The 27,082-nt window shown below is 32.5% G+C and overlaps 1 protein-coding gene across 1 annotated transcript in view; it reads right to left on the reverse strand.

Annotated features, from left to right (window-relative positions):
* CNTN5 (contactin 5) overlaps positions 1–27,082 on the reverse strand; it is a 1,373,994-nt gene that overhangs the window by 475,428 nt on the left and 871,484 nt on the right. Inside the window, exons 5-6 of the mRNA XM_036862636.1 lie at positions 25,868–25,991; positions 25,564–25,739 (exon numbers count right to left, since the gene is read on the reverse strand). Of these exons, the coding sequence (XP_036718531.1) occupies positions 25,564–25,739; positions 25,868–25,991 (300 nt within the window). The remainder of the gene's footprint in view (positions 1–25,563; positions 25,740–25,867; positions 25,992–27,082) is intronic.

Raw genomic sequence — 27,082 nt, forward strand, 5'->3', positions numbered from 1 at the left:
ATGGTGATAAAACTAAAGTAACTCAAGGAAGTAACCATTTAATAATTTTTTTTATGTGTAGAGAGAGAGGTTTGAAACTGGCATGAGGCAGAGCTTCTGGAATCACTGACAAAGTTCTAGTTCTTGTTCTGGGTGATAGTTACAAGGGAATTCACTTTATAATAACTCATTAAGTTATAATGTTCTTTGTTGTCTTTTGTGTCTGTATTTTATTTTATAGGTTTAAAAATAAAATAGAATATCAAATTTACATAGCATACTACCAAAATATGCTATTAAGCTAGACTATCTTGTTCCTTAGTATATGGTTTGCTATTTTTGATTACTCTCCTTTTTAAGGTGTTTTATGAAAATCTTTAATCTCTAATATGCAATAATTTAAAAATGGGCACAGTATTAAGATTGCTTGTAAGAGTTATATGACAGACATAAAAGCAGAAATAAGACTTTAAGTTGAATGTTTTGAGAAACTGGTACATGTTACTTGTATACTGAATGTTACCTGGGGTATATACTTGTTCAAGACCCAACTTGTTTATTAGTAGAAGACTATATGTAACCAAAAATCATGATTCCACCAGAAAGCCCACCAACCCGATGAATCACCTCTGCTCTTTCACAAAATGAGATCTACTGATAACAGTTTAGAGATCTCATCTTCAGAGAGCTGAAGGGCAGGACTTATTTCTAATTCTATGAGGTATCTTCAGTTGTGATATATTTTACTTACACTTGTTTAGCAAACTCAGCTGTCCTTAGAGCATGAGGCAAGAAACTTCCTTTCAAATAGGTGTTTAATATTTTAATATTACAGGTCTTGGCTCTATTTGTTTTATATATTTTCATTACATGTTATGCCTTTGAAATCAGAATAGAAATTTATAAATCAAATGCATACTATAATAGTTTTATTGCAAATGAAAAATAACTCAGATAGATGAAACCAATCAGCAAACATATTTACATTAAAGCAGAGAAATAAAAGCAAAGTTTCAAGTTATTTTTTCATTCCACAGTGTATTTGTCTATCAGTTTTGGGGGGTTTTTTTGGTAAATAATAAAATCACTTACTCTATAGATGAGTGGAGACTTTTGTGACTATGCAGATGACAGGCTAATGAGAATTAAAAAAAGACAGTACTCACAAATATGTCCTTTAAAATGTCATCCTATCTTACTGTGTGTAACCACTGTTTCAAGTTTGTCTCTAAGTACTATGTATCTTTCATTAGTTAATTAAATCACACATTTATTTAATGATATCATTATGCCATCTTTCATAGTAATATTATATTTATATTAAATATATAAAGAATGGTAGTTACACATCAAGGCAAGATCAGAAATATAACTATTATGTTAATGTGTAAGCCAACAAAACTAATAATTTCAATCACTAGGTTTATTCGGAAGTAAACATCAGGTATGTAGACATAGATCTCTTAATGAGAAAATCAACGCTAAATTTCAACTGCAATTTTTTACAGCTGTTTTTTTCCATTGGTGGAAATATAGAAAGCTGTCCCAGATGAAAAAAAAAAGGTAATAAATCCACAAAATTTTTATTGTATTTCCTCTCCCCTCAACTTTGTGTATATGCCTTTTTTTTTTTTCTAGACCATAAATGTGTATGAAACATGTTTCCCAGTGCTTGACATTAAGCTCATGATGGATAGTTGTGGCTATGATAGAAACACCTCTGTATTTGTTACACCAAGATCAAAATTCCAGCTCTTAACACCAAGCTGATGATGAATTTTGAAAGAAGAAAATCTTTTTCTAAGTTAATAGCAATTAAGACCAGCAATTATTTGTAATTTAAGCAATCCAGATCCAGGCTGGCTAATGTTAAAATCATCTGAATAATGATTTTATTAACCAGGGTCTGTATTTTAATCAATCTACACTGCTCATTAAGGAATTGAAGATGTGTGATTTTTAAAATCTCTACTGGTTACAAATTCAGTAGGTTAACAGCGTTCTATAAACTGAAAACTATTCTCCTTTGTACTTATGTTTTCTTTAAGAATTTGAACCTATTATTTAACGTTTAGAGAGTATATTCTCTTTTGTTCTGTTCTCAAGGTGTTAATATTAATAGCATATAATTTTAAAATTCTTTGGTAGCTTCTTATACTCAGTAGTTTTAAGGTTGCTTTGTTCCTGTTGTTAGTAAATTGCTACTTACAAAAAAATCAGGCTTTATAACCTGTGTTCCCATGTTTTAAAGACAATCTAGGCTAGTTCTAACTAGAGTTAAGTCAGTTCCTAAAGAAAGAATGCAGTTGGCCATTTAAGAACCTAAATAATCATTCCAAATATACTCACTTCAAATTTATAAGTTATTGCTATGACACTGACAAGTTTGAGAAACAAGTTAAGCCTTGTCGAATATAATAAAGTCATTGAATCTCTTCTAAAATTATAGGAGGTTAACAGGTAAGTCACTCCTGTTTCTATACTTATAGGGAATAAGTATGAAAGGTTTGGTGGAATCATCTTTTTTTTTTTTTTTGTCCTGAAAGAAGCTTCCCATTTGTTTAATTACCAAAAAAAGGCTGGGAAAAAAATTGCCACTTGAAATTTAAATTCAATTTTCTGACCCAGAGATCTATGTCTAAACACTTGATGGTAGCATGTTCACTTCTGACTAAACCTGGTGATTAACAGTATTAGTCTGATTGCTTACAAAGTAACAATAAATATATCTTTGATTTTGCCATGAATAAATTCTGTTCTTTTATCAGTTTAGCCATATTTTATCATATCTAGTTAACATTTAAAACATTCAAATTACATTAATAATATCCCAAGGTGCTTCCTCTAAAAGAAGAATGTCCTTTCTATTATTCAGATTTCATCATTGTTGTCAAACACATATTGAAGGTCTTTGGCTGGGGGTAAGCAGTAAGGATTAGAAGAGTAAGGTTACCTCTCACAGATGAATTACGAACTTGGAGGTTGAATGATTATACTTTTCACTCTCTGTTGGGAACAAAAAAATGCCACCTCTCCCCTTCCTGCTACAAAGCCATTTACTATGCCATTCCCAGTTCCACTGGCAAAATCACGTATTACCGTATCTATCACTGAGAGTTCTGTCTTCCAATTAGGTAGCATGGCAGCGGGCGAGGGTAAATCAGCATTTCCATTTCCAGATAGCATCCTGAAGCTAACAGCACTGCTCAATATTTTGCATCAGCCTGGAGGCTAAAATTACCTGAAACTTTCTGGAAAATTTTAATTGTGACATTTAAAAATAGATCCCAAAGGGAGTAGTTACCCTTTTCTAATCATCTTTGCCACATAGATCTGAATTTAATAGCTTAAGTGCAGAAGAAAACTGAATAGAGATAAATTCTATGAAAATCAAGGAGACATAGTCTAAGCTCCGCTCTGCTCTATCCAGATCAATTGATTATGTATTATTAATTCCTCACGTTTTGCCCTGTCAGGAAGTTGCAGCTGCTGATCTTGTTTTCTGGTGTGTAGTTTGAAGAAATGAGTAGATTTCAGCTGTGTATTTATAATGAATGTTGCTGTTCTGAGGAAGAGAATAAGATAGCAATTTTGGCAGATGGAAAAGAGATTTAAGGAGTAGATGGTTGAAGAGGTAATTTTTAGACTTGCTAAAGTTCTTATGTGAAGAATCAAAGTTTAAGATTATGCCCGTTTCATAAGAAAGAAATAAAATTCAGGATCTCTCTCATGTAAGATATACTAACATTTAAATTTTTTTAATTTATATTTATCTACTATCCAACATCTGTAGAAGAAAGAGCAAGGTCTTTGCAGTAAGTCAGGATTGAAGTCATCACTGGATTTTGACAAATCAATTTCTCAGTTTCAATTATCACTCTATAACCTCTATGACACTCTGTGCTTCATTGAATTCACAGGCCCAGATATGAAAATGTATGTGGAAATACTTTGTAAACATTTAAAGGCCTAAACCTAGAGAAAATTATGGAGAAAATTAACCTCTTAAATTTCCTTGAAACGATGTTTTATCAGATAAAATAAGAGTTTTCAAAATAAGTTTCCAAAATATTAAGTTTGAGATGTTGTGTAGATAAATTAAGTCGTGCTCAATAAAGAGGTTGTTGTAGGGTGGTTATTGGTCACTGGACCATTGCTCTGAAAGTCCCATGTCATTTAGTGTTGAAATCACCACAACCACTTGTTGGCATTTTTAACTCTATTTTTACTCTGCTCTTCTTTCCTGATCATCCTTCGTATTGTTCAAACTAATGTCCCTAAAACATGATCTCATCATGTTTCTCACTTATTTAAGAGCTAAAAGTGTCCCCTCTTGTTTATCAGTTCAAGTGTGTGCTCAAGAGATTTCAGAACAGCCAAAGTCCCCTTTGTTTGTCCTATGAATATTTATCTCCCTGGCTCCCCAGCTCAAACAATCACATGCCCCAGGACAATCGATCTCCTTCTCCACCTCATACTGTGCCACTTATCACTTCCTGTGATGACTACTTTCTCTTCATCCTTTTTAGCTGGCCTTCACCGTTTTTCTGCAAACTACATATTAAGTGCATTTTTCAGCACTGTGCATTGACTTGGAATCATCTTGCTATAAATCCTGCTGCATGATATGAATATTCTATAAATTGGAGCACAGACTTTGAAATTAGAAACCTAAATTTAAATCCCATTTCGATACTTATTATCTGGGAGAACCTGGGCAAGCTAAGTCTGTTTATCTTTATCAAAATAGGATCAGTATTTCTTACCTTTAAAAGTTGCTTTGTAAAGCTAAACAACCACTGTATAAAAAGCACTGAGCAGAGTGCCTGGTATATAATAAATTTTCACTAACTGTTGACTTTAGCTATGACTTCTTACACGATGCTTTGTTCTCTGCTTCCTGTACAATTCTTGAGTGTTATCTCTTGTGTACCATGTCTGGTGTATCTTGGGTGCTTTCCTCTTTCTCCATGTGGTAGGCAGAATAATATTCTCCCAAATTTATCTTTATGTGAACCCTGAAATTTGTGAATATGTTAGGTTACATAGAAAAGGGAATTAAAGTTGTACATGTAATTAGGTTGCTAATCAGCTGACCGTAAAATAAGGAAAGTCTCCTAGGTTATCCACGTGGGCGCAATGTAATCAAAAGTGATCTGATAAGTAGAGAAGGGAGGCAGAAGCAGAGATTCAGAGGTGATGCCCCAAGCAGTCAGAGAGATGCTGTGCAGCTGGCTTTGAAGGGGGAGGAAAGGGGTCACAAGATAAGAAATTTATGTAGCCTCTAGAAACTGGAACAAGCAAGGTAACTGATTGTTCCTTAGGTCTCCCAGAAAGGAATGCAGCCCTGCCAGCACTTGATTTTAGCTCACTGAGACCCATGTTGGACTATCCTACAGAAATGAAAGATAATGAATGTGTGCTATTTAAGCCACTAAATTTGTGGTCATTTGTAACAGCAGCAAAAGAAAACCAATACACCAGTTCTCCATAACAGCAACCAGTATGATGCTGGCACATAGTTGGTGCTCAATAAATGCATGTTTATTTAAAACCCCACCCTTATGCTGCTTCCTCACCATGCTAAAAGCAAAAGTGTATTAAGGGTGGGAAAGACAAGAGAGCAGTCTCTTTTTATATCTCTTGGATTTAGAAAATGGTGATCCTGACTGCAAGATGTAAGACGCGTATTGAATTTTTTTTAGAAGAGAGAATTAGTTGAAAGGACAGAAGCTTTGGAGTCACCCAGATCAGGGGTGTAATCCCAGGTTTACTTCTAAATATCTGTATGACCTTTGGGATTGGAGCCCTCTTCAACATGTTCCATGTGGCAATTGCATTGCCTTATGTGGTTTTTACCCAAGTAAAGTTGTAAAAGCCCCCAAATATCTGCACAATTCCCAGTGATCTGTGAATTTCTGTCCCGCCAAGCAACCATATTCCTTTACACAGATGCTACAGGAAGCTGTGGTGGGGGCTGATAAATGCTGCACGACCATGTGCCACTGGGGGAAGAGACATGCCCACAGTGGAGGGGAGCCCAAGCACCTGAAATACAACCTGGCCTTAGTACCCATGGGCTGAATCCAACTGGTAAGACCCCCTACAAATGACCATGGCAGCAAACTAAAAGTCCTGATTCTGATTCACAGAAAAATAGAAAATTGACTCATTTTAGTACTAGCTCCTGAACTTCAGCTCTGATGGTGGTATTGAGTGGTTAGGAGGCACAAGATGTATGTATCAGGGCCAAGTGTCCAAGAAACTTAAATCCACCAGGATGACAGGTACCCTGAGTTTGGAGAAGACTTTAAACACCATGGAAAACAACCTAGACTTCTTTGAGCCTCAATTTTCTCAGTAGCAAATTATCTATATAATAAAAATATCTTTCTTGCAGAGTCATACTGAGAATTAAAATTATATATGTAAAGCACCTACTAACGTGCCAGGCACAATGTAGGTAATTAATAAATGATAAGATTTTACTTTAAATGGAGCAAATACTAATAACCCAGGAGAAGGAACCACTACCCTTACAAAATGTGCAAAGGAAATTGTTGAGCTGTGCAAGTCCCTAAATTCTTTGAGTTCCTGAAAAAAGAACAGTTTATTGGTTTTCTATCCTCAGAAGTGCACTTCAGAGCAAGACCACTAATAACAAGACACTTGGAAACCACCCAAATAGTCTGTGAGATCACGTTGCTTTTTAATAAAAATTATATTGTCAAAACATTCCCGAAGCTAGAATGTCCACCCTCACATATTCTTAGATACTGCTAATGTGTGAAACTACTGAACTATGACACTTTAGTGTGAAAACCAGTAGCAAATTCTCAAGAAAAACTATTGCATTTTAATAAATATATAAATAAGAACAATAATAGTTCCACTATGGTATGGTGCAGGAAAAAAACATCAAAACTTGAATCCATATGGCTATTGTCTTAAATCATCAAAAAATAACTAAAACAAGTGAAACCAAAGCAAGCTACAACTGCATATAAACCCAGATTTAATGAGTTGTGGAAAATGCAATAAACTAAACAAATCACACATTGCTGTTAATTAATGGGCTGTAAAAGACTTGCAGGTGGCTTAGGCAAATAACAATTATTATTTTGTATTTTAGAAGGAAAGATTTTGGTAATTATGTGATAAATGTAATTTATCTTAGCTAGTTTTATCTAAAGATTCTGATATTCCTGCTTCATTGTAAATGATTATTCAGATTACTTAAAATACATATTTTCTCAATTCCTTATATGAAATTATATTTACACATCATTTCTCAAATATTTTATATCAGATTATATTCATTTTGATATATAGATATGGTTATAATTATAAACCTCTAAGTCATAAAAATTTTCTCCTGGTAAAATGAAATAATTTGTTTAGAGGCAATATTACTATAATTTTCACTTCTTCAATATATAGAGAGGTTATTTGAATTCTTCTTCTAGTACCTGGCATTTTTTTGTTAATCTAGTATGTGTTTATTATGTCCTAGTGACAGTTTTTATTCTTAAGGATTCAAAGATTTTGTCTCAAACTTTTAGGTATTCATATTCTTATAGCAAAAATATATAATAGTCCATATGAAAATTGCAACAATACAGCAAGGTATAATATACTACTGAAGGACAGAGGTGAGGAGAGTACAGAGAGAGTATAAAAGTAAAAGGGACATTTGAAGACCAATAAAGAGATGGAAGGAGGTCTACTGCAATACCTGGCACAAAATTGATTTTACTAAGATTTGCTGTATAAACCAAGATAGAGGAAGCTGATTCCACTTGTAACTGGTATTCTCCTATTAACTTAATGCATGTTTATTTTATGCCAATGATTGTGTTTATTCTTAAGGATTCACATATATTCTCACAATATTTGAAGCATTTATGTCTCAGTGGAGACAAACAATAATTGTGGTGTATGAAACTGCTTCAAGAGAAGAGTGTACACTTTCCCATGTGAATCATTATATAATAAACACAGAAGAGATTCTATTGCCTTTTTTCATTAGTTTGCTAACATATTGATGTGATATGAGATTCCGGAAACTTCGAGGCAAAAGACACACTAATGTCATAATGGAAAATAAGTACATTTTTAAAATTAATCAGTTACAGAGTTCAGAGTAAGCTTCGTTGAGGAAAATATCATCAGAGCTGAGAAAGAGGGAGATTTGGGAAGATCCAGAGAATGAGCATTCTAAGCAAAAAAGATAACAAGACCCTAATGAGGCAAGTGGCTTTGTGACATCAAAACCATAGTCTGTGTTTTTTTTTCCTATTTTACACATGAGAAAACAATCTGTAACTTGCCCCAAGTTTTTCTGCTAGGAGTTTGTATTTGAACCCAGATTTTTGGACTTCAAGTCACATAAACAGAGTACAAAGAATCTGTCATTGTAGAGAGGTCACTGCACTCTGGGAAGAATCAGGAAAAACTTTATGGAAACATAACATGTAGTTTATAACTTGAAGGAGAGTTGAGATGTCAATAATCAAGAAATAAGAAGGCACTCCAGGTCAGCATAACTGTATGAAGCAAAGAGAAGAATGGATATTACAGATTCCCTGCAGTAAAATAACAAATATGTATCAAAAGTGGGAGAGTAGGTGTCTGGAAAGATGGCTTGAGTCCAGATGTGGTGGTTTTTAATTTTTATTTTAGTACTCAGTGGAACATTGATGGTAGCAGAAGAGGGGAGTCTTGATAAGAATTGAGGTAGGAACACAAGGGATGATTTGAGAGGATGGAGATGACAAAACGAATCAGGAAGCTACCACAATATCCAGGTAAAAAGTACATTAAAGACTTCAACTACGGTGGCTGCACTTTGGTAAGAAAATGGTCAATGTGTGAAAGTTACTTGGAAATTGATTGGATATGGGGATAAAGGATAACGAGGAAGGGCAATCAGAGATGGTCTCAAGTTTTCTAATTTGGCATCATTGGTACAATTTACAATGGAGAAATTCATAGCCTAGAAGATTTTTATAGAAAAGAAGGTGAATTAGAATTATGATGCTGAATGAGATATTCAATAAGTGATGTTGTACTAGATATTAGAAATAAAGTCAGAAATAAAGACATGGATTTAGGAGATATGAATTTATCCTGCATAAGGAAAATAGTTGAAAAAGAGACAGTGTCTGAGGTAGTTTATGGAGATGGGGGAGAGAGAGAGAGAGAGATTGAAAAAGATAGAGATGAAGTTGCCCAAAACTTGGGAATACCTACACATAGTGAAAAACAGGACAGGGACAGAATAGGGACAAAATAGGGACAGAACAAAGAAAACAGAGACTGAATAAGAAATGAGGTAGGGAGGAATGACTTTACAGAATGTGTTATGTAAAAAATTCTCTCCAACTAATGAGGCACATATAGGTGAAATGCTAATCCAGGGATTAAGTGCTGTTAAGCTATCTGAGCATCAAATCAAAAGAAATGTGAGGGTAGGGCTGTAAGTGACATTGTCAGGCAGTTGGTAAATAAAATCACAGCCAGCATTTCTACTGTGGATCTCCGCAAAGATAAAATTTTGAGCTATCAGGGATATTTTAGTAAGCCTCAAATGGGATGAAGATGAATTGTTTGTAAATTTTGGCATTGACATATGAGTATAATTCGAAGAAGGACCTATCCTCTGTACAGTACTGACACTGAAAGCCTATTTCAGGAATAAATGCTCAATTTAGATATGGTCAGGAGACTTTGATGTTGTTAAAATTAGGTGGATGTAAAAGGAAGAGAAAGATGAAGCTAGAAGAACACCCGTGCATTTTACTGTTGAGGAATAAAAGCCATTTCAAAATTTTTTTTTCAGTAGAATATAGGATTTACTATGTGTGCCTTCCGACCCTCTTATCATTATAAATTCCACTATCCATCCACTGCCTAACTTTTAAAGAAGCAAATGTTTGTGTCCAGTTTCTTACCATATGCTCACTTCTTGACATCCCATATACTAACTTCTACCTCACTCCTCTAATGGGAGTACTGTCCTTATATTCAACAGTGTTCTCTTAATTGACAGATGCAGTTAACTTTGCCCATTTTACCTGCAAATAACTCAATGGAATTTGATGTGGTTAACAAACCCTTGAAAATCTCTCCTCCTTGTTTTCCATGACTCTACTACTCAGTTTCTCCACTTCCAACCCTGTAACTGCACTCACTGACAGTCCTTCTAAGCAGAGCAAAGAAGCTGCTTTATCCCATCTCTCTCATTGTATAAGGCTCCACTCTGATGAAAGAAAAAGCAACTAACGTACCTTATACCTTATCCTTTACCAGGAGAGCAGTCATAAAAGGATAGATACATCTCAAACACAGCAAAGGGCCCCCAGCTAACCTAACCCTCAATTGTCTTTCTTATGCTAATGTTGATTGCTAATTTTTATTATGATTAATACTTTATAATAAAGTAGTACAAGTTTATGGCCTTGAGGAGTATTCAGTCTTTTTAGTGTAAGCAAAACCACTTCTTAACCAAACACACATATCTGCACATCAACATTTAGCATTCATCACCATTAAGGTAAATTGAATCACCAGGTTACATGCCTTTATTATGCTATTGAGAAAAACCAGCTCATTTGCTAAATGAGGTCTTAGAGGGTGAAAATTTCTCTAATGAGCTATTATATTTGTGTAAGAGTAGAATGTCCATTGAGCTGCTTTTCTCTAAAATCGTTTTAAAGGATTTGAATCATCTGTCTGTCCCTGTGTTTTTTCTGTCACTGCCATTTACTAGTGATTCATTTACTAGTTATATATGATTAATAATTAATCAGTAATTATTTTCTAAACTAAATAATGAAATATATTTTAAATTTCATTTTAAAAGAAAGATAATTAGGAAAGTTAAAATTTAGAACAGGGTTGTGTTAAAATGTACATGAGCATTTTTGTTCTTTTTTTTCTCCTTGTGCAAGGTTGTAAATTTTCAGAATGAGATATGCCTACAAAGTCTGCATAATCTATGAATAAGGAAAAGCAATTCTGTTTTGTAGTTTTATAGAGAGATGATAATTTGTCTCCATGGCAGAGGCCAGGGGGAAAAAATAACATCTGTTATAAGCAAAGATGAAGGATATCATTTTGTGGCAGAGGAGTTTCAATGGACCCTGGGCAAGGACAAGTACTTCTAGTTCAACAAGACCATGTAAAAAATGTATGGATTGAAATATTTTATTTGTCCTGAGCTATTTATGCTGAAATATATTTGGCAACATCAAAGAAAATCTCATTATTCAAAATGATGAAGAAGTGTCAGGGTTGTAAAGGTAAACAAGATTAGGTTGACAGTTAATTTTTATGCTTTATATTTAAATACTCATTTAGCCTTATCCATATTTACAGTGCCATCCAGATTATGTTAGGGAAAATGCATTGTATGTAACTAAATTATGTTATAGATTTTATATTACTAGTACTTCTAAAATATGAAAACTCAAATCATAAAATTTCGACTGCAGTTAAAGCTTGCATCTAAAACTAATTTTGAAAGTAGAAAAATACATCTTTGTATTGCTAGTTATTCAACTGATTTTACTTTAGGTCTAGTAGCAGTAGCTATAAACTTCAGGTGCTAGAAAACAGTTTGAACTAAAGTAGAATATCTGTATATCCTAAATTTCTAAGGCTAGGCCTTCTAAGGTACATACAATTGCAGTAAGCTGAATTAGGCTTATTTTGGAAGATAAGCCCTAGACCACATTACTGAAATCTCCATGGTCTCCATGTATCTTCTGATCAAATGTGACCTGATGATATTGATAGTAGAACTGAGTGAATACAATTTTTTTACCTCTCTTATAATTAGGGCTGTTTTGAGTTTCACCTGGACATTAATAAAAACCAACATGAAGTCCTCAATATAATATGAAATTATACATCACTTGATTTATTGAAACAATAACATTATAGTAAAAGCAGTTGGTGTTCATGTTCTCTGTGTGGCATTGTTTTGGAATAATCAGTGTGAATAAATAAGCTCCTAGGATAGAAAAAACCAAGGAGTGGTCTTGTGTGAAAACACTGCAGTATAAATTAAAAGCAAAGATGATATGAATGTGCCTAAGTACATGGTTGTATCACATGTATGAAGCTCATTTTTAATCTGGGCTGTATGGCCACAAGTAGGATATATGACCTTTATCATTTCAATTTTCTGATCTCAAAATTAGAGGTCATGAGACCACCCAGCATAACCTCAGTATTGTTCAGGTGATTCAATGTGATATCACATACAAAACTCTACAAACATTAGGGGATTATTATTCCTTTTATTTTATTAAAGGATCTGGTTCTATAGTCAGATAAAACAAGACTTGAATTTCAGTTTCATCTCTTATTAACTATGTCAAGTGAATTATCTCCTTCAGTTTCCTAATGTTCAATACGTTTAAATGTGGATAATGCCTAACTTACGGGATTTTTGTTTGCGATTGAATAATCAATAAATCTTAGCTATTATTATTATTAGCATTGTCATTAAATGCTATTAATGTTTATATAATTAAATATCAATGTAAATACTATACAAATGTCTAACATTTAAAGTAAATTGTTCAAATTTTAAATACAGTTATTTTCATTATATTATTTATTTTTTGAGCAAATACAGCCTTGATTTTTTTAATCTCTGAAAGTGGGTGAATCCACTAAGATCAAAAATATTTAGAGAATATTTTAAGAAGTAACTTTTGGAAAAAGTCACTAAAATACAAAATTCACAAAATTAAATGAAAAAAACACTGCCACAGAGTATTCTATACAAGAAATGATGTAATGTGACAGATGTGATTCTTTTAAAATGCTATTTAATTTCCTGTGAACTATTTATAATTCTTTAAACTCACCTACGTATTAAGAGTTGGTAGGTAAGCACTTTTTTCTTATGGTGGGCTGAAAAACAAGATTTTTCAAAACTGACTGAAAAAGTAAACTACTATTTCTAGATCTTTTGACACGAGTAATAGCAGTGGCACTGGGTAGACACCTTATGTGTTGACAACTGAAATAGAGTAACATCTGCACATACATTCTCAAAGAACTTAAGAGCAAGCTTTGTTGCTTAGGTTGACAAATTCTATCACTATATTCTTGACTATGTTTGCAACCCAATGAGGCTATGAAATAATTAGAAAACTTTCTTTGCTACCAGGATCAGTAGAGAAATGTTGCTAGAATTCTAGAATCATGTTTAGAAAAGAAAGTCAGAATTTTCTTCTGTCTGCAGTCAGGGACATATGTAAAGTTACATTAAAAAGGGCAACTTTTCAATATTTCTCTGAGATACTTTAGTTTGTCTTAGATATCTATTAAAATATGAAATATAATATCAATAGTAAGCAAAATAGTATATAAAGATATTACTAATTTTAAAATGAGTATCAGTATCTGTTTTGATATTAATATCAATTATATCCCTTAATACCCTTATAGGTATTAATATACATTTTAAATTTAGTAATAATCTCACTAACTACAATCTATGTAGACCTTTATAATTTATAAAATGTTTCTGCATAAACTGTCTTATTTGTTTTGATTCTCTATTGCAATGTTAGGGAAAATGTGTATGTATCTCCTAAGAAATAATTCTTCTTATAGTCTCAGAAGGGGATTCTTTTTGAGGGTAGTGGCCACTGTGGTGCTGGAGGGTGTTCATTCATTCCCTTACTCATTTGACAAACATTCTCTGAGTGTTGACTATGAAATTGCATGTTAGTAGTTGGGTATTAATTTTAAAAAATGAATAAGGCATGAAATCTGCCCTCAATGAATTCACAGCCCTGTAGAATCAATGGTATGCCTAAGTTTGGAATGGCTTTTGGGAACCAAAGATGATTGTCAGAAATAGTTGCCATGCAATGTATCAAGAAACAAATACAAGAAGGAACATATGTGAGAGAGAGAGAGGTGACTGAACAATAGCCCAGCAGTCAGGGTGAATAGCACAAGTAAAAATATGATATCATGAACAAGAATAAAATGTTTTGAACACTGTATATAGTTTAGTATAGCCTGAGAATCAGAAAGAAAGCTGGAAAAGCAGGCAGAATCTAAATAATAAATGGCCTTGTAGTCATTTGTAGGAGTTTGCATTTTATTCTAGAATGGATGGGAAGACTTTAAATGTTTTAAGAAGAAGTGCAGGCTTATCATATCAGTAGGAGGAGGGTAGGAGGAAAAGTGAAGATAATAAAGAATAGTAACTTTTTGTCTAAACATGAAAATGTCAGCATAAAAAGAGACACATAGATCAATGGAACACAAGAGAGAGTCCGGAAATGAACCCAGACATATATGGTCAATTCATTTATGACAAAGGAGTCAAGAATATACAATGGGGAAAGGACAGTATCTTCAATAAATGGTGGTGGGAAAACTGGACAGCTACTTGCAAAAGAATGAAACTGGACCACTATCATATACCATTCACAACAACTAACTCCAAATGGATTAAAGATTTGAATATAAGACCTGACACCATGAAAAATCCTAGAAGAAAACATAGACACTATGCTCCTTGACATCAGTTTTGGCCATGATTTTTTGAATTTGATACCAGAAGCAAATGCAACAAAAGCAAAAATGAAGAGTGACACTACATCAAACTAAAAAACTTCTGCACAGCAAAGGAAACAATCAACAAAATGAAAAGGCAACCTACTGAATAAGGGAAAATATTTGCAAATCATATATCTGATAATGGGTTAATGTTCAAAATATACACAAACCCATACAACTCAATAGCAAATTAATCCCAAACAATCCAATTGAAAAATGGACAGATCTGAATAGACATTTTCTCAAAGACATACAGATGGACAACAGAGACATAAAAGGATGCTCAAGATCACTAATCCTCAGAGAAATGCAAATCAAAACCACAATGAGATATCACCTCCCAACTGTTAGAATGGTTATTATCAGAAGGATAAGAACTAACAAGTGTTGGCAAGGATGTGGAGAAAAGGAAACACTAATGCCATGCTGGTGGGAATGTAAATTGGTGTAGTCACTATGGAAAATAGTGTGACATGCCCTCAATAAAACCAAAATAGAACTATCATATGATCCAGCAATTCCACTTCTAGTATTTATGTGAAGAAAATAAAAACACTAACCTGAAAAGGTATTTGCACTCCTATGTTCATTGTAGCATTATTTACAGTAGCCAAGACCTGGAAGCAACCTAACTGTCCACTGATGGAAGAATGAATAAAGAAAATATGATGTACATATATAATGGAATATTATTCAGCCATAAAAATTAATGAAGTCTTGCCATTTGTGACAACATGGATGGACTTTGAGGGCATTGTGCTAAATGAAATAAGTCAGACAGGGAAAGACAAATAGCTTATTATGCCACTTATATATGGAATTTTAAACAAAAACTGAGCTCACAGATACAGAGAACAGATTGGTGGTTGCCAAAGGCAGAAGGTGAGGGGTGGGTGAAATGGGTGAAGGGGGTCAAAAGGTACAAACTTCCAGGTATAAAATAAATAAGTCATGGGCATGTAATGTACAGCATGGTGACTATAGTTAATAATAGTTTATTGAATATTTGAAAGTTGCTAAGAGAGTAGACGTTAAAGATTCTCATCACACAAAAAAGGCTTTTTGCAAGTATGTAAGGTGACAGATGTTAACTAAACTTATTTGGGTGACCAATAAGTATACAACATATACAAATTTTGAATCATGTTGTACACTTGAAACTAATATAATATTATACATCAATTGTACCTTAAATTCAAAAATAAATGAAATTTTAAAAATTATTTAAAAGAAAGGCAAATAAATACATACATACATATATGTCCATAGAGATAGGCTTAATGGTTTATGAAGTGATTCCCATGACCCAACAAACTCCATGCTTGGCCCTTAAGTCCCACAGAATGGACAGAACATAACCTTGGCATAGAAAAATCATCCTCATCCCACTTTAGTCTAAACTTAGACTGTAAGCCCAATAAACATACCTCAGAGATACAATCTTATCAAACTTACAGACTAGCTTAAATGCCCAATGTGTGAGGATATCCTAAACAAAGTTGTGGAAGATGCTTATCATATTTTAATATGAGATCCAACACAGATCATACAGTATCATTTACAGTTGAACAATACTTTATTGCAATAAGTTGAAGAGGCTTTTAGTTTAAAAAACTCTTGTTTCAGATACGCAAGTAGGTCTGTTAGGATTTATAATGAGAAACCCATGTGCGTTTCCATAATTTTCCCAAAATACTAAATTTTGACTAAAAACAAAAACAAAAAAAGACATAGAAACACTGCAGAAAGCTCATATAGAAACCAGGACCATGAACTCACAGGTGCGGAAGCCCTTCTGAGCAGCACACAGCTAATTATTTGGTCTTGCTTAGGGGTTATCCTCTTAGTTCCTCTTCTTTACATTCTTTGGGAAGGGGAAAAATACCAGTTAAACCTAACTACCATGTGATTCTTCCACTGAGTGTTACAAAGTTATGGCGGTAGTAAAGTAGTTTCTACTTCTCTTGAGATAATAGTTGTGTTTTATTGAAAAAAAATAAGTTTTTTTCTAGTCCCACATACTATTTACAACATTGAGTATCTTCTGTGTGGCATAATGTTTCCCTAGAAGCAAATTAAAATCTAGAGGAAACCTATACCTTACTTGGAAAGCAGAAATTCGTTTCACTAATTAGACACTCTCTATTTTCAGCATCTTCCTCTACACTGACTCCCTTCTTTCTACTACCAAATAACACAATGTTTCACTATCATGTCATGTCAACAAAACTCTGTTAAACATCCTCGTTACTGTTACAGTCAAAATCATAATCCACTATAATATCTTGTACTTAAATGCCTTCAATTCTGATTTCTGTCTCGATCTTTACTAAAATTGATTTTTAAAAGTCTCAAAGTCCTAAGGTCTTTTCTGAGTGTTACAACATTTGACGTGAATGACAGTTCCTACCTTAAAATTCTGAATATCAGTTCTATTTTATTGGTTTCTGCTGCACCTCTCGGATCATTCTTTTCTTATCTTCTTCACTAACTCCTTTCTTTCTATCTTTCACTATCTTTCTATCAGAGAAATGTGTATAATCCTAAAGGTTAATCCTTAGTCCTGTTTCCTTCCTAATATAATTTCTCTTGATGAACCATCCCTATGGTTTCATTGAGTCTCTCAATATGTTCTGTTGCTGCTTGCCTTTCCTGAGGGTCAACCAATATTTTTAAATGTTGGGTATTTTCTTCTGAAAATCAGAATAAAACTACCTCATCTGAAATCACTTTATTCTTCCAGAAACTTGTTCCTCTTCTCTGTGTGACTTCATTATGTAACAGCATTATGTATTGCTCAATTGAATTGATCAAAGCTCAGAATTTTGATATTTTAACTCCTCCATATTTTTTACATTTCCACCCCTTTTTATTCAGCCATTTGCAAATTCTCATTTATTTTGGAGCCTCCTACAGATATCTATCATATCCAATACATCAGGGCCTTCAAGTCCTTTCTACCTAGGTTATCAAAATGACTTCTTAATTTGACTTTTCCTACAGAGCTGTCTGCATACATATTTCCAGAGCAACCCTCTGATTCTCTCTGCCCTTTATGCACTTAAAAGGTAAGTTACAAACTTCTGTTTAATTATGGTAAAACATCAGGGATTTATGCAGGGGCAATATGGTCATAATTGTGTTTTATATCATTTCAGAAAACAATACAGAGGGATTTTAGTGGGGTTCGGGTAGGGTGGAGAAGGGAGATGTTAAGGAGTAGAAGAAGCAGGCAGGAGTTCCAAGTAGGCAATTTTTCTGGTAGGTCAAGGAGAGATACTCATTATGGGCTCCTTGACTTCTAGAACAATGCCCAAGAGAGTAGAGATTGAGTAAATGTTCTATGAATAAAACAACTACAGATATGTTGAACAAAAACTGCATGGTTAAGTACAGTGTAGGGTAGAACAAGGTAGATTATAAGTATGATGTTCGAAGTTAGATATGAATTGGAGTTGCTGTTCTATTATTTACTAGCTGTGTGACTTTGGGAAAATAACTTGACATTCCTGAGCTTCACTTTTTTTTCATTTATAAATTAGGTCAAAAATAGAACTTCCCTCATAAGGTTGATAGGAAGATTAAAGAGGGTGATGATGCATTAAATGCTTTTAACAGTTTGCCTGACTTTTAAGTGTTCAATAGCTATTGCTGCTTATTCTTGTGTTAGTGTTATTAAATTTATGTACATACAGACAGACAGACATATACATACACACATATACATATACACATCTATACATCCACATCTCTATTTGTCTATGTATCTATCCATCCATCTATTGTTATACAAGAAGAGTAGCAATGTGTGGAAATGGCAATCAGATTACAAGAACTTTAGACTGTGTAATACATATTCACTTGGACTTGTCCCTCAAGAAAAGATTTTTTGGAGTAAAATAAATTTAGAAAAGACTCATATCTGCATCTTTGTTTATGCTTCTTGTTGTATATTAGTATCTTTCTATTCATCAGGATTATGTAATGTCCTGAGATGGAACTGCTATTTTATCAAGTAAAAGTGGCACTAGTAGTGAGATTTAAATTCCATTGTACTTTTATGCCTTGGAATTTTTTATGCTGGGAAAAGATCTCTAAAGACACTCTGCTAAGGATTAGGGAACAATGAATTAGGTAAATGGGCTTGAGCATTAAGGGTCAGAGGATTTATATGCTCCCTGATCCTGGTCTTTCTGGGTTACTTCACACAACATGAGTGAAGAAATGCCTTTCTGAATTTCTAAAAACTAGAAGCAGAGCACTGAGATCACTGAGAGGAGCTCTTGTACCCGAGCTCAAGCCATTTCACTGTTATCTCTCACATGTGGCCAGAGTTATTCATGATTTCCATAAATAATGAAAATATGTGTTTGGATGAACTTTAATAAACACAACTCTTGCAAATTTTTAAATAAAATTAAGAATTAATTATTTGAGGACAATCGGCCACAGATTTCCACTTTGATTCACTCATAACTTTCCTTTAAAGCATAAAATCAAATATTTTTAGATTTTTTTTTTTGATGTGGACCATTTTTAAAGTCTTTATTGAATTTGTTACAATATTGCTTCTGTTTTATGTTTTGGTTTTTTGGCCACAAGGCATGTGGGATCTTAGCTCCCTGACCAGGGATCGAACCTGCACCCCCTGCATTGGAAGACAAAGGCTCAACCACTGGTCCCCCAGGGAAGTGCCTATGGATCACCATAAGGGGAGGGTGGTGTAGTCTGCAGGATGTGAAACTATTTTTAATTAAAAACTTTTTCTGTGATCTCAAAGAATTCATACTATAGTTTGTCAAGCGGTCATATACTCACAGGTACCATATCTATTATGATCAGAATAATTGTCATTTTAAAGGAAAACTTAAACTGTATTCTTTGAGTAATGATGTTATAAAAGTAAAACAGTGTTGCTTTGTTTATAGAAGACAAAATTACAAACTAATAACTTCTCTTGTAATAAAATCAGATAATTTTATAATTAGTAAAATCATCCATGCCAGAGTGACTCATCCAGGTTAATATTCAAATAATTTAATAAATTTATTATGAACTAAACCTCATAGACTAATGGGATAAAGCTTCGAATATACTGTAGAGTTAGCAATTATTCAAATAATTTTATTAGATATAAATGCTAGTAAAATGTGATTTTAAAGCCTAGGGTCAATTTTACTTTAGGGGAAAAAGTTAAGAAAAAACTAGAGAAGTAATTTTTGAGTTCTATATGAAAATGAAAGGTTAAATTAAACTGCTTAAATACAAAGTCTACAAAAATCATATATCTCTCAAAGAGTTAAGGGGGTTATTTTAATCAACTGCTTCAAGGAAAACTAATGCAATATTCTGGAACTACATCATCTTAAATGCCCTGAAAAGCAATATGTTTGAATTTAGATATGAACTATCAATTTACTGGATGGCATATAAAGATATTTTTGAAGCAAGAGACAGCATGAGGAGATTTTATTCTTGATTCATTTTATGTTTGACTTGCTGGTATGAATTATTTCTAAAAATCCAAACTTTGGAGAAACTGTTATGAGTCTTAGATTTCTGAAGGATGTTTGAGAAGTGTGTAGTGTCACATTATCAATTCAAAATTCTCATCAGCATGGTAATGAGCTAATAGAGTGACAAAGTCTTATATGGTGTATTCCTGCTTGTCACTGAAGAAAAATCACTATACTAGGTGAGGAAATTATACTCATGATGAACATAAGCTACAGGAGTAAAATATACTCTGTCAAAAATAATCTTATTGATAACCAGTAACAATCATCACTAGCAATAATACTCCAACTTTGTGTTTATTTATGTCTTTCTTTCTGAACTTAAAAATCAGTTCACAGACATGACTTCTCCACCTCATTAATTTTTACTACACCTTTATGAGATATATATTTATTAATGCTAATGTATATTATTAACATTAACTAAGCTGAGCCATGTTTATAAATATTCATTTAGGGAGAACTTAAATTGAAAGATCCTCATGGGTAGATATTTAGACATGTGAGAGGTGGGTTAAAAGGAGCAGCAGCTGCTCAAATCCATCAGCTGCTCAAATCAAAATTAAAAAAAAAAAAGATTTATAAATGAACGAAGTGAATAGCTTCATGATTAAATTCTAGTTACATTTAAAAAATTGGTTTGGTTTTAAGTCAGGCTAATTAAACGTGCTATTGAGTTGATGTAGAGATGTTAAAATCTCTATATAAAGCCTCAGATGAGAAATTTCTATGAGAATTAAATGTCAAGAAAAAATTTTCTTCTCAAACAAACATCCTTTAAATGTTTGTATTTCTCCTTTTTCTCTGACTACTGGGATTCCCAAGGAAATATTTATGTCTTGACCATAATAATTATGAGACATATGGCTTATACTATCTTGACCTCTTATGATGAAATGTACTTTTTTCCTGGTGTTGTATTTACTAATTTACATATTTATCCTTCATGGTATATGATTTTACATGGCAAGTTAAATAAATCACCTTTGGAATGAGGTTAAGATCAAATATATTAGTAAATCAAAATAATTATTATATAAATATACACTTGTTGATATGTTGAGTGACAAGGGAATAGGAACAAAACTTTAAAGAAACTAAATTTATTTTACACTTACAGTTAGTATACATTAGATATATCTTTTATTATTGCTACATCAACAGGTAAAAGTGCCAACACTCATTTCCTAATCACGATTCTCTTCAAAAGCCAGGATCTATGATGATAGTTTCAGCTTTTGATAACAGCCACAGTCATCCATGTCCTGTCTCAAGATTATTTAGAAAATGTAGCTTTCCAGGTCCTAACTATAGATTGTCTAACAAATTTTTAAATTAAGAGAAAAAGGTATAATAAATGAGAAAATATGATAAGAAAAAAATAATTACATACCAAAAGTACTATAAATCCCCAAATTCTAGATCTAGAAGGAGATCTAATGTGCCTTAAGCTCTTAAATTTCCATAAGGAATATTAAGCAAGTGATTTATTAACTAATTTAAGCAATGAGAATAAATGCAGAATGATTATACACTTAATTTTTATCCCAGTATTTATTTTTGTTTTACACATAGGTATTAATATATTGATTATAAAATGATGGTTGATGAAGCAAACAGAAAAAGATTTTTTTGAAAGATTATAATATAATTATTGTTTGAGAAAGATATTAAAATCAAAATGAGTATGCCATAAAATGAATATAATACATATTTATATAAGGAAAAGACTGAGTACTATTAGAGTTAAATAAGAGGTGTCATCTGTAAAATGTGTTTACATTTAACAGCATAATACTTCATAGGTTGGTTATGAAGATGAAATGAGTGAACATATTTTAAAACACTTAGAACATTGTCTGCCATAGAAGTAAGCATTAAGTAAATATAAACTACTTATATGAACTTGAGACCTTAAAAAAGTTTTTGTTTTTAAAAATCTTTTTTTACTAAACTGGTTTGGCAATAATGTCATCTTCCTCAGCACCGGAACTTATTTGGATCAATCTTATATGCACCTCTAACACCTAGATTTTAGTTTCTATAAATAACATTATGCCTTACGGTCAACGAAATGTAGCTGAATCTATACTTGGGGGGTGGGCACAAGATCAAGATGTTATTGGAGGAAAGCTAGAATATTTTAAAATATATTTCTGGTTAATGAGGACAAAGACTCTAACATTCAGGGATTCCCAATAGTCAAATTGTGACAATTTATATATGTATATGAATAAGGTAAATCTGCAAAATCTCATGCAACTTTAATGATACTCAAAATTGGAAAGTTTAATATGATGTATGTGTGTATATAATATATATAATTTTCATACAAAAGGAAGATAATTCTAGTAGGATATGTTTAAATGTTATTACTTTTAATAAGTATGGAATTGTTAATATATGAATATCTTGATTCTCCATTTAAATATGTACTTATTTATAAAATATAGATCAGTACTTTTTTCTATGAATATAATTAGGGAAGACACATTTAATGTTTATTTAACATTGTCCAATTAAGTCTTAAAATCACATTATTTTAGGCAAATATGTCATATTTCAAAAGGTGAAAACCTATGCAAAAGCTATAGATTTAAAGTATTATTATTATTATTTAAAGTATTATTATTTAAAGTATTATTGATATAACAAAAGTAATGTTCAAATTATAAAAGAGACCAAGTCTGTTAACAGTCTCACTTTGAAAGGAGCAACCCAAATTCAATTGGTTGATAACTCAGAAACTACTCTGGATTAAGTAATATGATCCTCTTTTCTATTTGATTTTAGAAAATCACAATTGCACTACACAATGTAGAAAACCATAGCTGATAAAATTATTGTGTAATACATGATAAAATTAAGATATAAAGGTAAAAATATTTATATAACAAAATAATTGTAAACCGAGTTCATAAATTTGTAATCATTTTGATAATTTGTAATTTTGTCTAATTATATGACACTTAAAACATTTAACAGACTTGTATTAGATTTAAATATTTAATTTAATCTAATATGTTTTAATAATTATCTAAACTTACTAAATATACTTGTTTTGAAATATTAGTTATGTAATACATATTTAAATTTTTACATAAATAGTGGCTGATGGATATAAATAATTAATGATTTCAGCTTCAAAATGTATAAAAAGTAATCAGAGTTCCTGTAGCCACAAAAGCCCTTTGGACATTAAGCATTCTATCAACAACAAACAGTGAGTTCATTCTCTATCTCTGAGGCTGGTCATAGAAAATCATGATGTAAAGGAAAGTTGCCACCAAGTTTGTAATCTTGCTTTACATTTGTTTGCTCTCACTTCCTTTCAGAAGCCCCTTCTTTTCTTTCTCCCCAACATCCTACCTCATTTTCTCCCCTTAATCATAAAACTACCCTGATTCCTAGAGAATGGGTGACTCCTAGCACCCATGCTCACACCCAGGTATACTAGAAAGCAAATTGATTTTCTTCATCCTATCTTCTCTATCACCTGTATTTGCATTTTTTCCCCAAATATCACCAGGCAAAACATAAAACTAAGCCTAACAGACTTAATTTTTATATCATCAACGCAGACATAATGGAATCTAGGGGAGCAATTTTGAGGCAGAAGTGGCCTTCCTTATATAAGTGACTGACTGCTTCAACCAGGCATCTTACAGGCTCTTATGCATATGTATGGTCTCCAGAACACAGCAGTGAGTCAGGTGGGGTGGGGTTGGGGAGAGGCAGAGTAATAAGACACTACCAATGATTGCATGTGTCTGTCTACCCATACATTTAAGTTAAAAATAAAGCAAATATTGCTCTAAATTAAGTTCAGGACAGCTTGATGTGGAATAGATAAGATAAGTAAGTAGGTAGGTAGGTTGATTGAGAGATAAAGCTTCCCTTGCCTAGTCATTGAACTGTAAATGCTGGTGCCAACTTGCTCACTGTAGGTGGGATTGACTATTTGATAGCTGTGACAGGTCTTTGCAAAAATCTAGAAAGACACAATCATATAGACATCTAGGATCTTTCAGTAAATAGATTTCTGGTCTGAATAATGCAGAAAACATTGCATATTTTGCCACCACTGCTGATTTGGGAGAAAAACAACTGATATACAGGCTATTGAGAATTAGCGTACTTGTATTAGAGAGTATAGACCAAAGAGAAAGGTATAAGCCACTAATACTAGTACATCGTGTTTTCTGGATTTGCTGTATCTGTCTTGAAAAGACTGCTCTATTAAACAGAGGAGCAATTAGGTGGGTTGTTTATTTGGTTTATTAGGATTTTTTCAATGTACATACTGAAAAGTTTTAGGTTCTGTGATACACCACATAATATTTTCAAAAACAAAAGGAGTATACTTAGGCTTCTATCTTGGTATATTTGGTGTATGTAAAGTACAAATCTAAACTCCTTAGCCAATTATACTTTAAAAGATATTTTGATTTTTTTAGTATCTAGCTCGATGTTCTCGAAACTGAATCCATTATCATTCCTTTATTCTTTCCTTTTCTCCTTCACACTCCTTTAATAGGGGTCTGGGTTCTGGGTTAATTAGACATAATACATGACGATTATACAGACAAAAATCAATTATTCCATTCTTCAGGGTGTAATTTTAACTTAAAAATCTTTTTGTGACAAATTACATAGCCATTATAGTTACATATGAATTATTAACACAAAGATCCCTGGCCCTTCTATTTCTTAGAGATTATAATCCTCAAGAATTTAATTCAAGTAGGATTACCTACTAAGAAATGATCTCACCCAGTAGCCTATCCTTAACTTGGTGTAAGATCCCATCATAAATGAAAAGATTTCAAGAGTTTTAAGAAATCTCTACATTTAGTTAATTAGATATACGATCTATTTTAGAAAATGTATATATTCTAGTATACATGAATGATTACATGTGGTGTCTTTTTTCTAATAAAAAAACTGGGACACTTGGGAGGGAAGTTATAATCAGAATCTGAGATATTAGCATTTCAGAGGCATTTCTTTGGTTACCTGACTACAAGCAGAATTTTTAGTGTGTGCTATCTTATGTCCAGAAGAATCTATAGCAAATAGTGACTATAATAGACAGTAGAAGAATAAAAGCAGTTAAGTGTATATTTTAAAGGCAGACAGAAAAAATTAAAAATCTATTTCTTACTAGATTTCAAAGGATATTTCAATTCTAAAACTTTATCTGCTTTTATGAACAGAATTTTTAACCTCACCAGACTACTATTTATGTGAAGAGGGCAAACATTTCAGGGAATTTGAAAATATCTCAGGAAGAAACACATTGTTTTCATACTTCTAATCATTACCAGTTTATACCATGATTTTAAAAGTTGAAGTCATAAGCTATTGCCTCACTAAACTTTAAAGTTATATATATATATATGTATATGTATATATATACACACACACACACACACTATATATGTATATGTGGAAAGAGCAATACTTTACTCACAGGCAAACTGAAGTACAGCTTCTCTACTAAGAATACTTCCAAACGTGTTGGCTGCCAAACACTGATAATGGCCAGAATCCTTTGCTTCACTTGGATTGCTTATAATGAAGGCCCCATCTATCAAACTGTAGCGATAATCACTTTCCAAATCTATTTCTGTTCCATTTCGAAGCCATCTTAGGAAAAATCAGAAGACAAATACATAAAAATTACTTGAGACATTATAATACTCCCTGGGAGTGTCAGAATCTCATTGAAAGGAATTTTTAAGACTTAAGAAAAATGATTAACAGTGAATTTCTACCTGTAATTGGGAACTGGGTTGCCACGAGCTTCACAATTCAGTGCTAGTTTCTTTTCATCAGAATCAGTCGGGAAAATTATATCATCTGGTTCTTGCACAAACACTGGCCCGTAGTCCACACTTTCTGTAAGGACCAAAAGGAAACACTTTAAAATTTCTCGAAATATCAAGACATTTTTTCTCCACTATGTTCCTACTCAAAATTATTGCACTTTCCTCATAATAAACAGGCATATTATCAAAGAAAGATATAGCTAGCAAATTACATTGTTTTAGAAAATTGCAGACACCTAAATGGATTTTTTCTGTCATTGACTAAGACTGCTTTTAAAAATATGATATATGAAATGAAAAAACACACCTCAAACATAGATGTTGTACATTTTAAAATATATATCTTTGAATTCACCAGAAGTGGAGCTAAGGAGAATAATATTAAACAAAAACATTATTTTAAAAAACCCAAAATTTTGTAAAAGTCTTAGAATGTTAAAAATAATATATGATAAAGGAAAATCATGAACTAATATAGTGTTACTACTTGGGTACTACAGACATGAAAATGTTGGTCCTCGTGCATTTTTCACATATTCCTTTCTTCACTCATTCAATCAAGGACTTTTAGTGCTTAATGATGCTGGATTGTAAGGGGAAAATGATGTAATGCAAGTACACACATTCTCATGGAATAAATGAGACATGTCCTCAAAATAAGTCAAATAATTGAATAAAGATGACAAAACTGTATACAATTAAATGTTTACCAGCTGGTAGATAAAGTAAATAAGTAAATAAGAAGAGAAGAGGCATAAAAAGGAAGGCATCTTTTTCCTTAGCTACAACCAAAAAAAATTACATGAAAATAACTAAAATGTATTATTCTATACCAAATTATATTGCTGTTACTTAAAGTTTTATTTTAAAAGAGGAAAATAAATGATTTGATAAATAAATAACTTGAGAAAATTATTGTCAAAATATTATACTGCATGTTGTTGCATCATAATGAATTTTTAAAAATTCAGAAAAGCACATGAAACCTTGTCAAAATCTCAGTTAGAATTAAACTGCACAATCAAGTCATGAAAAAAGAATTCCTTCTGGTCTTTACTCATTAAAATATAATTATTTAAATTAATGTTATAAATATCTATGATGCATAAGATTAACTTTTAATAAGTATATCTTATATTTTTATATATATTTTAAAATTCT

This window comes from Balaenoptera musculus, chromosome 8, assembly GCF_009873245.2.
Source record: "Balaenoptera musculus isolate JJ_BM4_2016_0621 chromosome 8, mBalMus1.pri.v3, whole genome shotgun sequence".
Taxonomy (NCBI): Eukaryota; Metazoa; Chordata; class Mammalia; order Artiodactyla; family Balaenopteridae; genus Balaenoptera; species Balaenoptera musculus.